This window comes from Hyperolius riggenbachi, chromosome 9 (genome assembly GCF_040937935.1).
Source record: "Hyperolius riggenbachi isolate aHypRig1 chromosome 9, aHypRig1.pri, whole genome shotgun sequence".
NCBI lineage: Eukaryota > Metazoa > Chordata > Amphibia > Anura > Hyperoliidae > Hyperolius > Hyperolius riggenbachi.
This window is the reverse complement of record NC_090654.1, coordinates 51787302-51800166: the sequence shown is the minus strand read 5'-3', so window position 1 is coordinate 51800166 and position 12865 is coordinate 51787302. Positions and strand designations below refer to the sequence as shown.

General features: G+C 43.3%; 1 protein-coding gene and 1 long non-coding RNA gene across 3 annotated transcripts in view; one reads left to right on the top strand and one right to left on the bottom strand.

Annotated features, from left to right (window-relative positions):
* Positions 1-12865, bottom strand: part of MGLL (monoglyceride lipase) — a 124211-nt gene that overhangs the window by 30824 nt on the left and 80522 nt on the right. For both annotated transcript variants that reach the window (XM_068252740.1, XM_068252739.1), the window contains exons 4-6: positions 6175-6311; positions 3785-3895; positions 1153-1242 (exon numbers count right to left, since the gene is read on the bottom strand). In XM_068252740.1, the coding sequence (XP_068108841.1) occupies positions 1153-1242; positions 3785-3895; positions 6175-6311 (338 nt within the window). The remainder of the gene's footprint in view (positions 1-1152; positions 1243-3784; positions 3896-6174; positions 6312-12865) is intronic.
* Positions 1-12865, top strand: part of LOC137532331 (uncharacterized) — a 106160-nt gene that overhangs the window by 45364 nt on the left and 47931 nt on the right. The gene's annotated exons all lie outside the window — the stretch shown is intronic.

Here is a 12865-nt window from a genome sequence, read left to right as displayed (position 1 = left end):
GCAGACAGGAATGCTCATTGCACAGAAGATTTGAAAGATTAGAATCAGTTAAGAACAAGCGTTTATTTCTTACGCCAAAAAAGTGCTGCTACACGTTTCGCAGATCAACAGCCCGCTTCATCAGGCAAATACAAAAGGAGCAACTTTAAATCTGTCAGGTAGAGTACAGCTTTACTGATTCTAATCTGTCGGACCTTCTGCGGCGAGGTAAATCCCCCCTGCTTTTAAACTGATTTCAATACATTTTATACTACACTGTTTCAACATAATTACGATTTCTATATCTAGGGAGAGTGACTTCCTAAGTGGGGACAGGGCATTTTCCCCATCTGCCTATACAGTGGTTGCCTTGGAGGAAACCTGTCTTTGCGAGTAGTTTCTCATATTATACTCAACATACTACACTATAGTGGGCTTTCGATTGTTTTTCCTTTTTGTCCAGACAACATTAACAACATCCTGGAAGTCATATCCCTTTCTCACTTTAACTTACAAAGTTTCCTTCCAGTTCTGACAGGATTTTGTCAGAACGGATATATCAGTTTCTGTCAGTTATAACTTAGAGGACAACTGATGAGCAAGGTAATGTCCATGTTTCCCTATGGCTCAAGTGGGGGGTGTTACAGTTTAACAGTGTGCTGACCCAGAAGCTATTCACTATTTATAAAATGGAGCATTAACATCATCCTGGAAGCATTAACAACATCCTGGAAATATATCCCTTTCCCACTTTACCTTACAAAGTTTCCTTCCAGTTCTGACAGAAATTTATCAGATTTTGTCAGAACGGGTATATCAGTTTCTGTCAGTTATAACTGAAAGGACAACTGATGAGCAAGGTAATGTCCACGTTTCCCTATGGCTCAAGTGGGCAATGTTACAGTTTAACAGTGTGCTGACCCGGAAGCTATTCACTATTTTTAAAATGGAGGACGGAGAATTCTATTGATCACAGTGGACTAACAGGACGCAGGAGAAGAGAAAGAGATTGACGAGTAGACTATGTTGGAGGTAAGTATGATCTGTGAATATTTATTTTGACTTTTAATTTTCAGTTCAGGTTTGCTTGAATGTACATTTAAAAATAAGCCTGCTTTGTTATGCAAGTCACGTGTACACGGTAACCAGAGCGCTGTAAATAAATGACCTCACCTCTTTTTTATTCCGTGATACAAAGTTGGGGTCGATGCAGCCGAGGGAGAGGTTCGGGAGGACGTGATTGAGTATTTTAGCAGCAAACACCTGTTAAGGCAAGAAATAGATAAATCACTGTAGCACCATCTGGCCACACGCCGTATGATGCAAACTCCAGTCGTCTTGTCAATTTGGTACACAAAAAGCACATATTACATATCCTGCTGTCTATCAAACCTTAAAGGAAAGCAGCTACAATGGGTGGCCTACTTACAGCAACAAACAAAGATATTTGTAAAGCTCCTTTCTTCTGTAGGACCCAAAGCGCACGGCTTTGTCTCAGATCAGCACATAGTTGAAGTTATGTGATTATAAATGCCAGATTAACTGCTTCCAGCCAACGTTGGTAGAAATCTAAGTCCTGCAGTTGGCTGCGAGGGTCTGACGGGACGTAGATTTCACCTTCCCCGCCGCGCGCTCTCGCCGCTCTGCACCCACCGCAGTTCATTCGCCCTGCCATCTATAAGACGGCAGAGCTCTGTGAGCAGGTCAGGAGCTGCTGTCATTGGCTCCTGACCACATGATCACTGTGAGCCAATCACATTGGCTTACATTGATGGACAGCGTCAGGAGCCAATGAAAGCGGCTCCTGAACTGCTCACACAGTCCTGCTATCATAGTGACGGCAGAGAGAGGGGCCTGCGGGGATGGGAGACCGACATGATCGGCGAGAGTGGCGGATATGTGCGGTGAGTCGTCGGTAAGCACCGTTTTCTGGTACCAGCAGTCTCTGGTCCTTTAGGGGGGGTTAAACACATGTTAATCATGTGGCTTTTTTAGTTTTGATTTAAACACATCCTGGGTTGGAGCTGGGTGTGGCAAGGTGTTTCAAAGGCTAGGGGCAGTATAACAGAAGGCTCTGAGTTGGATACTCAGGGTAGACAAGTTATTAGATCCTGTGGATCTCAGGTGTGACACAGTTACAACAAATCCTTCAGGTTTCCGGGGCCTAAGTCACATAGGGATTTGAATGTTAGCATGCCAATTTTGAAAAGGTTTCTCCATTTTATGAGTAGCCAGTGTAGTGAGAAAAGGATTGGTGTTATGTGGCAGTGGCGGGGTTGGCATGTTAACAGTCTTGTGGCAGCATTCTGTACTAGCTGCAGGCGGTGTAGGTCTTCATTTGGAAGGCCTGTATAGAGGGCATTGCAGTAGTCAGCTGTGATGTGATGAAGGCGTGAACTAGGGTTAGGTGATCCTCTGAAGCAATGAGGTGCCTAATTTTTGCAATGTTCCTTAGGTGAACAATGAAATGTTTCACTACAGCTGAAATGTGATTCCTGAAGGTTAATTCCCCATCAATCTGTACACGGAAGCTGCGCACAGTGTTGAAGCGAGCTGCTTTACTGCTAGGCGCCGACCTCCGATGACTTAGCACAACAGCTAGACAAGAAACGTTTTTTATGAGCGTCTAATATTTTTAGAGTTGAGGCAGGGGTCACACTTACCTGCTTTTGTACGCGTTTTCTGCACAGAAAAACTGACTTCAACTGAGAACTCATGTTAATCAATGAGCTAGGTCACACTTGAATGCAGATTTCGCATGCAGAAAAAAAACTGACATCTTGCGCAATTTGTCAGTTTTCTCTATAAATTACATTAGCTGTTGTAAGGTAGAGGTCACACTTGTCTTTCAGTTTTCTGAAAAGTGTAGAAACTGAAAGACAAGTGTGACCCCTGCCTTAGAGAAGCAAGAACAGTGTGAAGTGATCTGACTGCACTCTGACTCCACTTGCTGCATGCTAGTTCCAAGTGTGATTTAGAAACTGAGACAGCCAGAAAAGCAACAGGACAGCAATACAAATGCCACTAGATTAGAAATGTGACTAATGGAGCAAAATAGTAGCTAAATACACCTCAATCTTGACGTAACCAGCGAGGTCATGTGACTGCTTCTGCTTCTTCCTGAGTCCTAATGATATGCTGGGCTTGGCTTGGCAGACTCGCTGTGGGACCACCCCTCACTCCCCTGACGGGACAGCTAGGCCACGCCTTCTCTCCCAGAAGGGAGCGCAGTCAGGAAGTCCAACACTGATGAAGCTCAGCAATTGTTTTTCTTTAAAAAATGCAGCTAGGGGATCTCTTGATTTGCTTATAGTATGATTGCTAATCTAGTGTTACGGGGAGGAGGCTGTGGGGTTATTAAACATTTTGACCATACAGAAACTTTAAATGACAACTGAAATGAGAGGGATATGAAGGCTGCCATATTTATTTCCTTTCAAGCAATACCAGTTGCCTGGCTATCCTGCTGATCCTCTGCCTCTAATGCTTTTAGCCATACACCCGAACAAGCATGCAGCACATCAGGTGTTTCTGACACTATTCTCAGATCTAACAAGATTAGCTGCATGTTTGTTTCTGGTGTTATTCAGACACTACTGCAGCCAAATAGATCAGCGGGGCTGCCAGGCAACTGGTATTGTTAAAAGGAAATAAATAGGGCATATTCTTCTTACTACAGATGTCCTTTTAACCAGCACTGCCTAGCTGCAAAGCCAAACACTACAGCATAGCAGCATAAAGTTGTGGGCCACATGTGGACCATCTGGGTCGTGATGGATGTTTATAAAGCAGGATGATGACTCACCTTGAATGATGAAGCCGACTCAGGATTTGGTACAACCAACGGCGATATCAAGATCATGCCCGAGAATTCTGCCGGTCGCTCATTGGCCATCAGGATGCTGATAGCGCCACCCTGGATGAAATAGATCATAGAAAAAGTTACGTTTTGATAAATTATATGTTTGATCATTTTATATTGTTTCCAAGAAGATCCAAAAAGAGACAGGTGGCCTGCTTGACATTAGCCCGACCAAAGAAGTGAGGTGGTCATCTAGGATGGGCCCAAAGTTTTGACTTGCCTGTGGTCCCATTTCCCCTTAATCCATGTCTGCGGTAGCTGATGAATTTAATTTGAACTCTAAGCTAAGCAAATTTAAATAAAATAAAATAAAATTATGAGAGAAGGAGCATATCGTTTATTTGGGAAGGTTTGGAGGTATTATGGTTACGTTTGGTTAGAGGGAGAGAACAATAGTATCTGGCACTTGGGGGTGTGCTAGTTATGGATAGGGGGTGGTACTCAGAACCAAGGAGGAGACATGCTATGGGGGCAAAAGGGAATAGTTTCTAGGCAAAGGAACATTAAAGCGGAACTTTAACCCAGGACTGAACTTCATCCCAATCAGTAGCCGATACACCCCCCCCCCTTCCCACGAGAAATCTTTACCTTTTCCTTATATAGATCACCAGGGACGTATCTATGGTTGATATTGTGGTGAAACCCCTCCCACAGTGTGATGTCATGACCAAGGTCCTGACAGTCTTGTGAACCTCATTGCATTGTGGGAAATAACGTCTTTCCAACTGCCAAGCAAGCAGTATCTCCTTCTGTGCATAGAACTCTCAGTAACAAACATTCCATACAGATCACCCGGCAGGACTACAGATGTCACCACCAGTGATACATTTTCAGAATGTAAATCAGGGAGATGAAAGATTTTACAATGGGAAAACATTGACTAAATAATCTATAAATAAGTATTATATAAACAAAAGTAAAAAAACAAAAACAAAAAAGCTATTTTATTCACTATGTTATTTTCACTACAGTTCCTCTTTTAAGGTGGGTTCAAGGGACAGAAAACAAACTGTCTGCAAAAGCTGTGGATTCCAGGTCACCAGGGGTTACTATTCCAAATATCCAAATAAAAAGAATCAAATCGTGTAACAAACTCAGCTGGAGAGACATCATTATGCATAACAATAAGAGACCGTTTATGAATATGACTCAGTGGTCAGTGCATAAGGGTGTGCTCACACATAGAATGAATTGTGATAAACGTATGAAGGTGACAAGTATGAGGAAAGTTGCTATGAGTCAGTGTCTTCCTAAATAATTGTTAAATCAGCGAGCAGCATACCTCATTCACCAGTGCATAGCGCAGAGCACCACTAATAACTGCTGTGGAGGACGAGGCATAGGCAAGGCCGGATTTATACTTTGTGTGCCCCTAGGCCAAGTATGTTAGGGCCCCCTTTCTTGTGCAGCAGCACCCCTCCCATTCCATGTGCAGCCCCCTCTCCCATGTGTATTATCCATGTACTGTAGCTCCTCTCTTTCATGAGCAGCTCCCTTGACCATCAGTTTCCTTTTTCATGTGTTGTTCCCCATTTTCAGCCTGCTCTTTCCGATGTAGTAACTCCTCTTTTATGTTCAGGTGCCGCCTTGGGCTGTTGCCGACCAAGGCCAGGGCCTGTGTGGCCTTTCCAGAAATCCGGCCCTAGGCATAGGCAGAGAGGAACAAGTGCACACCCACATACAGGTCACATCAGCTGTCCAAGTTAAAAAGAATCTGCAGCTTGCAACTCATGACACTAAAGTTAGACACTCTTAGCAGGCAGGCCGCCTCCATAGCCTGTCTACTGACACCTCAACGCTGTTGCTCCTCTTAACTGCCCGAGGAAGCAGGTTACAGACCTGCGAAACGCATCACATTTTTTTGTGGATCTTTTGCCTAAACCAGACAATTTGAGTCTTCAATAGGGAAATATGTCCACCACTGCCTCCCTTTTTAGTAAAATGTTTTTAACATATTTTATTAAGGCGCCTCTCTTCTGTTTTAATTCTTCACGATTTGAATAATCCGATCGAAAATATGAAAATTGTACCGTTACTGTGCACCTTTAGGGAATTACAATATGGCATGCATCACTTGTACCCTATTACTACTCAAATGCTATGCAATCGCATATTGTGCACGCTTTGTGTTCCAGGTAGACTAGCCCTTAGTGACTCTGTGTATATGAATCAACTTTTATATCCTGAAACTTTTCATCCTGGTTCAACATTTCTATATTTAAAAGCGCAGAGGCTGTCTTTTTATTTCTTAGTTAATTTTCTTTTGTCTTATCCAGCAACCAGAAAAAGCAGCAATACTGTGAGCTTTTATCATGTAAGAAATCTGTCCTCACCATGGAGTGTCCACAGATAAAGAGAGGCAGGTCAGGGTACTCCTTTTGCATGAGGTCCACGTGTTGAAGGCCGTCCCTGACATAAATGTGGAAGTCAGACACCATCATCCTGTCGCCATCACTCTGCCCATGGCCAACTGTGTGCAAAAACACCAAACATAAAATACATGAGATTTTTAAACCATTCATAGTGGCTGCATATTATTATCAGGCCCTGTTTTTCCACTTGTAATCTTTAAAGGGTATCTAAAGTGAAAATAAACTTATGAGATAATAAATTGCATGTGTAGTGCAGCTAAGAAATATAACATTAGCAGCACAGATAGGAGTCTAATATTGTTTCCAGTACAGGAAGAGTTAAGAAACTTTAGTTGTTATCTATGCAAAAGAGCTTCTCTGAGCTCGACTAATTTAGTCAGAGAACAATGCGATTTTCTTAAAGAGAACCCGAGGTGGGTTTGAAGAATATTATCTGCATACAGAGGCTGGATCTGCCTATACAGCCCAGCCTCTGTTGCTATCCCAAACCCCCCTAAGGTCCCCCTGCACTCTGCAATCCCTCATAAATCACAGCCATGCTGCTGACAAACAGCTTGTCAGAGCTGGCTGTGTTTATCTCTATAGTGTCATTTTGCTGCTCTCCCCGCCTCCTGCAGAACTCCAGTCCCCGCCTGCATCCCTTCCCTCCCTGCTGATTGGAGGGAAGGGATGGGGGCAGGGACCGGAGCTATGCAGGAGGCGGGGGAGCAGCCGAGACTGACACTACAGATGTAAACACAGCCTCACAGCATGGCTGTGATTTATGGGGGATTGCAGAGTGCAGGGGGACCTTAGGGCGGTTTGGGGTAGCAACAGAGGCTGGGCTGTATAGGCAGATCCAGCCTCTGTATGCAGATAACATTCTTTAAACGCACCTCGGGTTCTCTTTAAGCACTTATACATCAAAGAAACAGTCCAGACACCAAAAACCGCTTGCGGATCCGCAAACGCTAGCGGTTTTTGAAGCGGTTTTTCAGAACGATTCTAGGCATGTTTAAAGAGATTTTCTAAACATGCCTAGCGTTTTTTGGAACGTTTTTGTGTAGCAGATTTTATATTTTGTTATAGTAAAGCTGTAACTGAACAGCTTCTGTAACAAAAACGCATGGAAAAACTCTCTGATCTAGTGTTTTTTCAGAGCAGTTTTCCACTTTCCTATACTTTACATTGAGGCAGAAACGCCTCAAATCTCAAAAATGCTGCAGGACCCGAGTTTGCGTATGAGGGAAAAACGAGTGTGCACCAGCCCATTGAAATACATTAGCCAAGCGGTTTTCTACCCGATCTAAATCTGTCTCTGGGCAGGTGCACACCAAGATCGGGTTTTACTCCAGGGAAGTTCAAAGGGTCATTAGCTCTGCTCTTTTTCATAGTTTAAAATACAGTGGTTTGTAATTGCAAATATAAGAGAATGATAAAAATAAAAATATGAGACTCTTTCCTTTGCTACTAATGTTCTATTACTTATCTGTACTACACATACAATTCATTATATCATACGTTTTTTTTTTTTTTTGCTTCAGTGTAACTTTAAGGACAGAAACATTCAGAAATAAATAAACAAAATCAACTTTTTACTGATTGATAGTTAAAGGGACACTATCGATTAACATGTTTGTTTCTAATTGAGATAGGAAATGTTTGGGAAGTGCTGCTAAGTGCTGGTGTATACATTTCACAGCTTATCTATTTGATTACTGTTATCTAATTCCTTTCACATTTTTCTGATGGCAGTTTGCTGAAATTCTGAGGGCAGACTTAGGGTACGTACAGACATACGATAACGATCGTTCGTTCTGAACGACGAACGATGTTAAAGGAGGTATCGGCCGATGATCGTTTGAAGAAAGGCCACTTTGAACATCGTTCGTGTACGAACGATCTTGGAACGAGCGTTGCGTGCGCAACATGATGTATAAACTGATTTCAAACACAAGTGTCAAAAAGAACTGTTTGAGCATGTGCAAAGCTTTGAGAACGAACGATCAACGACCGATCGTTGTACAGACATTACTTTTTGAACGATGGTCGTTGGAAAAGATCTGGCAGAATGGATCGTTCTTTACCAACGACATATCTCGTTGGTCGGTCGTTTTAATGATCGTTCGTGCACTTTTTACGAACGATCGTCGGGCAATGCCGTCGGTAACGATCGTTTTAAACGACTATAGTCGCATGTCTGTACGCACCCTTAGCCTTGAGGGGAGTGGGGAAATACCCTCACAGTGTAATGCTACATACACACTTAAGATAAAAGTCTTTGGAAAAGGCAAGATCACAGACCAATTTGACTCCATTCCATGTAGTATGAGAGCCATACCTACACCAGGGGTCCCCAAACATTTTGGGTCGAGGGCCGGGTCAACATATTTCAGACTGCTGGGGGGCCGGAGTATACATAAAATGATGTAAAAGTCTTTGCGGGTCAGACAGTGAAGCATACCCAGGTGACAACCTGCAGTCCCAATTGGACAGCAGTGTCACCTGATGTGGAATTTGATTGGAAACCAGCAAAATTACTGCTTTCTGGCTTCCATGTGGATGGGTGGTGCCAGCACTGCTTTTCTATATGCAGACCACCAATATTTAAAAATGTAGCTGACCGCATCTATAAGTAATACATTTTCTGTGTGTGGGGCCAGTAAAAAAGCCTCAGGGGGCCACATTCGGCACGCGGGCCTTAGTTTGAGGACCACTGCTCTACATAGTCTATTCTATTGAGCTGAACTCCCCATCAGATAAAATCTTTGCAAGATGCTGCACACAAAGATGCTGTACACATGCAACAGATCAGTATCTGCAAAACATCAGTTCCTGCAAAAGATCCGTTCCTGCAAAATGCATTCATAGTCTATGATATCTGCAGATCTCATACACACCTTGTTTAAAGGGTAACGTCAGCCTAAACAAACATACTGTTATTAAGTTACATTAGTTGTGTTAATTAGAATAGATAGGTAATATAATCTTTTACCCACCCTGTTTTAAAAGAACAGGCAAATGTTTGTGATTCATGGGGGCTGCCATCTTTGTCATGGGGGCAGCCATCTTTTTGGTTGAAAGGAGGTGACAGGGAGCATAAGACACAGTTCCAACTGTCCTGTGTCCTGATAACCCCTCCCAGCTGCACATGCTAGGCTTCAAATGTCAAATTCAAAATGTAAAAAAAAAAAAAATTGCACCAAAACAGCAGAACGAGAACAACAACATCAGAAATCCCATCATGCTTTGCACAGCATAAGGGGAAAACTGCCCGGGCAGTTTTCTTCTGTGCAGCTAAAAATGAGGCTTGTATAAGAGAAACAAAGTTCTGATGCTGTGAAACTGTTAGCGCTGGAACCCACAGGAACGCTTTTGGCAGCGTTTTGGCAGCACTGCGATACGCTAGCAGTTTGCCAAAACGCTGGGCTAATGTTAATGGATGGGGCAACTTTCACAGGAGCGTTTGCGTTTCTCAGAAACGCAAACGCAGGACGTGCAGCATTTTGGGAGCGTTAGCGCTTCAATGTAAAGTATTGAAACGCTAGCAGAAACGCTCAGCAAAACCTAAACTGAGCGTTTTTGCTAGCGTTTTGCGGTTCAGCACACTGTAACAAAATGAAAAATAATTCACAGGACCAATCAGGATAAAAACGCAAAACGCAAAACGCTACGCACCCGCTGGGCAAATAAATACAATGTTGCAAAACACGACCAAAAACGCGCATGAATCCGCTTGCAAACCGCCCAGACAAAACGCTAGCGGTTGCGTTTTGCGTTTGCGGATTTCAGTGGGTTCCAGGCCTTAAGCTGCATTTCCACTTGTGCGGTGCGAATCGCCGTGGTAAAAATTCGCATGCGGATGCGAATTTCGCATGGGTCCATGCGAATTTTCATGCAAATTCGCATGAATGACGATGTTTGCGAAATTAACCATGGCAGTGCTGGTGTGATTTTTCCATTGTTTCTATGCGAATTCGCATGAAAATTCGCATACCCAAACCGCATGCGAATTTCCTATTAAATACATTGTATGCGATTCGCATAGCGGTATGCAAATTCTGATGGCTCTTTCATGCGAATTTTTTCTGCACAGAAAAACGCAAAGGAATCCTGACAAGTGGAAACAGTCCCATTCACTTGTATTGCTATGCGAATTTGCATGCGAAAAACGCATGCGAATTTGCGATAGTGGAAATGGGCCCTTAAAGAAACACCAGGCTTTTTCAGTGCTGCTGAGTAGATTTTCAGTCTGGACATTCATCTGCAGATCTGACAATCATCTGCAGATCAGAAGCTCCATCCTGGTGGATCTGATCTGCAGGTGAATGTCTATTAAAAAAGGTGTGTATGAGATCTGCAGATATCAGACTATGATTGCATTTTTGCAGGGACGGATCTTTTGCAGATACTGATCTGTTGCATGCGTACAGCATCTGGTACTTATCCGTTAGCCGGGCGCATCCGGCAGGTGGCGCTGTTGTAGCGAATTTCGATGCGCTGTTGTATCTAATTCCATTCATAGTTACTATGGTAACAGGTGGCCGCAGGTGGCGCTAATTACATTGTTTATACGCAACGTAACGATACAGTGTGTTAATGGCAACGAATATACATTGTATTTGAAGTGGCCGGAATTAAAATGAAGGAGGCGGCAATGTAACACATGAAGCCGCCGCCTTCGTCTGTTCTTCTTCTCCCCCTCTGACCTCTCGCTTCTATACAACACTGCCAGCTGGGGGGGACACAGTCGTTCGTCGCAAGGAAACAAGCAGGGTTCCCTGCCGCGACGAACGACTCTGGGGGGACACGCATGTCCCCGCAGGCTGGCAGCATTGTATACAAGCGAGAGGGCAAAGGGGGAGAAGAAGAAGAACAGACGAAGGCGGCGGCTTCATGTGTTACATTGCCGCCGCCTTCATTTTAATTCCGGCCACTTCAAATACAATGTATATTCGTTGCCATTAAGACACTGTATCGTTACGTTGCGTAACAACAATGTAATTAGCGCCACCTGCAGCGCTTCCATTCACACAGTACTACGTTCAGTAACTATGAATGGAATTAGATACAACAGCGCATCGAAATTCGCTACAACAGCGCCACCTGCCGGATGCGCCCGGCTAACGGATAAGTACCCAGCATCTATGTGTGCAGCATCTTGCAAAGATTTTTATCTGATGGGGAGTTCAGCTCAATAGAATAGACTGTGAAGGTATGGCTCTCATACTACATGAAAGGGGGTAGAATTGGTCTGTGATCTTGCCTTTTCCAAAGATTTTTATCTCAAGTGTGTATGTAGCATAACTGTTAAGGGATTGTTCACACTGCAGGCGTTTTCGGCTTTTTTTCGGCCACCTGCGTTTTTTCAAAACACCCCCCGACCGTGTGGTCAATGAATGTATGAGACAGTTCATATCAGCACAGGTCGTTTGTGGTGCGGCTAGGAAAGCAGTGCATGTTCCATTTTCAAGGCGATTTCGCATCAATGGAAGGTATAGAAAAATCAGCGAACGCATACAAAAACGAGCAACAAGGCGATTGCGATTGCGTTTTTTAAGAATGAATACATTGTATTTATAGTTTTCCGGGTCAAAGAGTTCATTTCCTGACTTGCGTCAGGGAGTGAATTACAAAACCGCTCGGAAAAAATGCTTAGAAAACCGTTAAGCACAAAAACGACTCGCCCATCCAAGTGCCAGGAATCGGAAAAAAAAGATGCCTCAAAAAAAAACAAAAGAAAAATAAAACGCGGACGGACACGCGAACGGAACGCAATGTGAACAAGTTCTCACTGTGTGTGCAGAGAGCTCAGTCAGAGACAGACAGAGCTTCCTCTTACAGAGAGCAGAGGAAATGTGCATTTGTAATACTGTAGTGTGTAAAACCTGATACCTGTTTTCAAATTAGCTGCTTCAATATTACACTGTTTTTAGCATGTCAGACTGCAGAGATTCACCTATGCAAATGAGACAATCCAAACATAGATAAAATCTACACACAATGAATTAAAGCTTTTACCTCTGATACTTAACATGAAAAGTAGGAAAATGTTTACACAGCTACTTAGACATTATTTGTACATTGTCATTTTAGAACACTTGGGCATTGATAGTGTTCCTTTAAGTAATATTGCATAGCTGACCCGCCTCTCACACCTCCGGAAACCTGTGGACCTCTGACTGCCTTCTATTGGCATGTGACAGGCAGTATGGACACATAACGCACTCAATACAAATCTGCAATATACTACCATTATGCTGGTACACACAATGCAATTTCCTGTCTGATAGACGGGTTGAATAGATTATACCCGACAGGTCCGATCTGATTTCCAATCATCTTTCTGATCGCTTTTCCAATCACAGCTGTACAAAAACAATCAGAAATCAGATTGTACCTGTTGGAAATAATCAGAGTTCCCAAAAAGGGACATTTCGGAGGTATGTGAATACATAATAATACATTAAGGACATGACTATGTACTCTGTAAAGTGCTGCAAATGATGTCAGCACAATAATAACAATAATATCAAGCTGGACACTGACCACTGCCTGACATTTCTGTGCACTTGATTACAGACCGCCTGCACATCTCCGCCCATCTGAGGTCATGCAAGGCCAGGGTGTAGTCTTGTTGAATCTGCAGTGTCACGATTCCCCTGTTCCACCA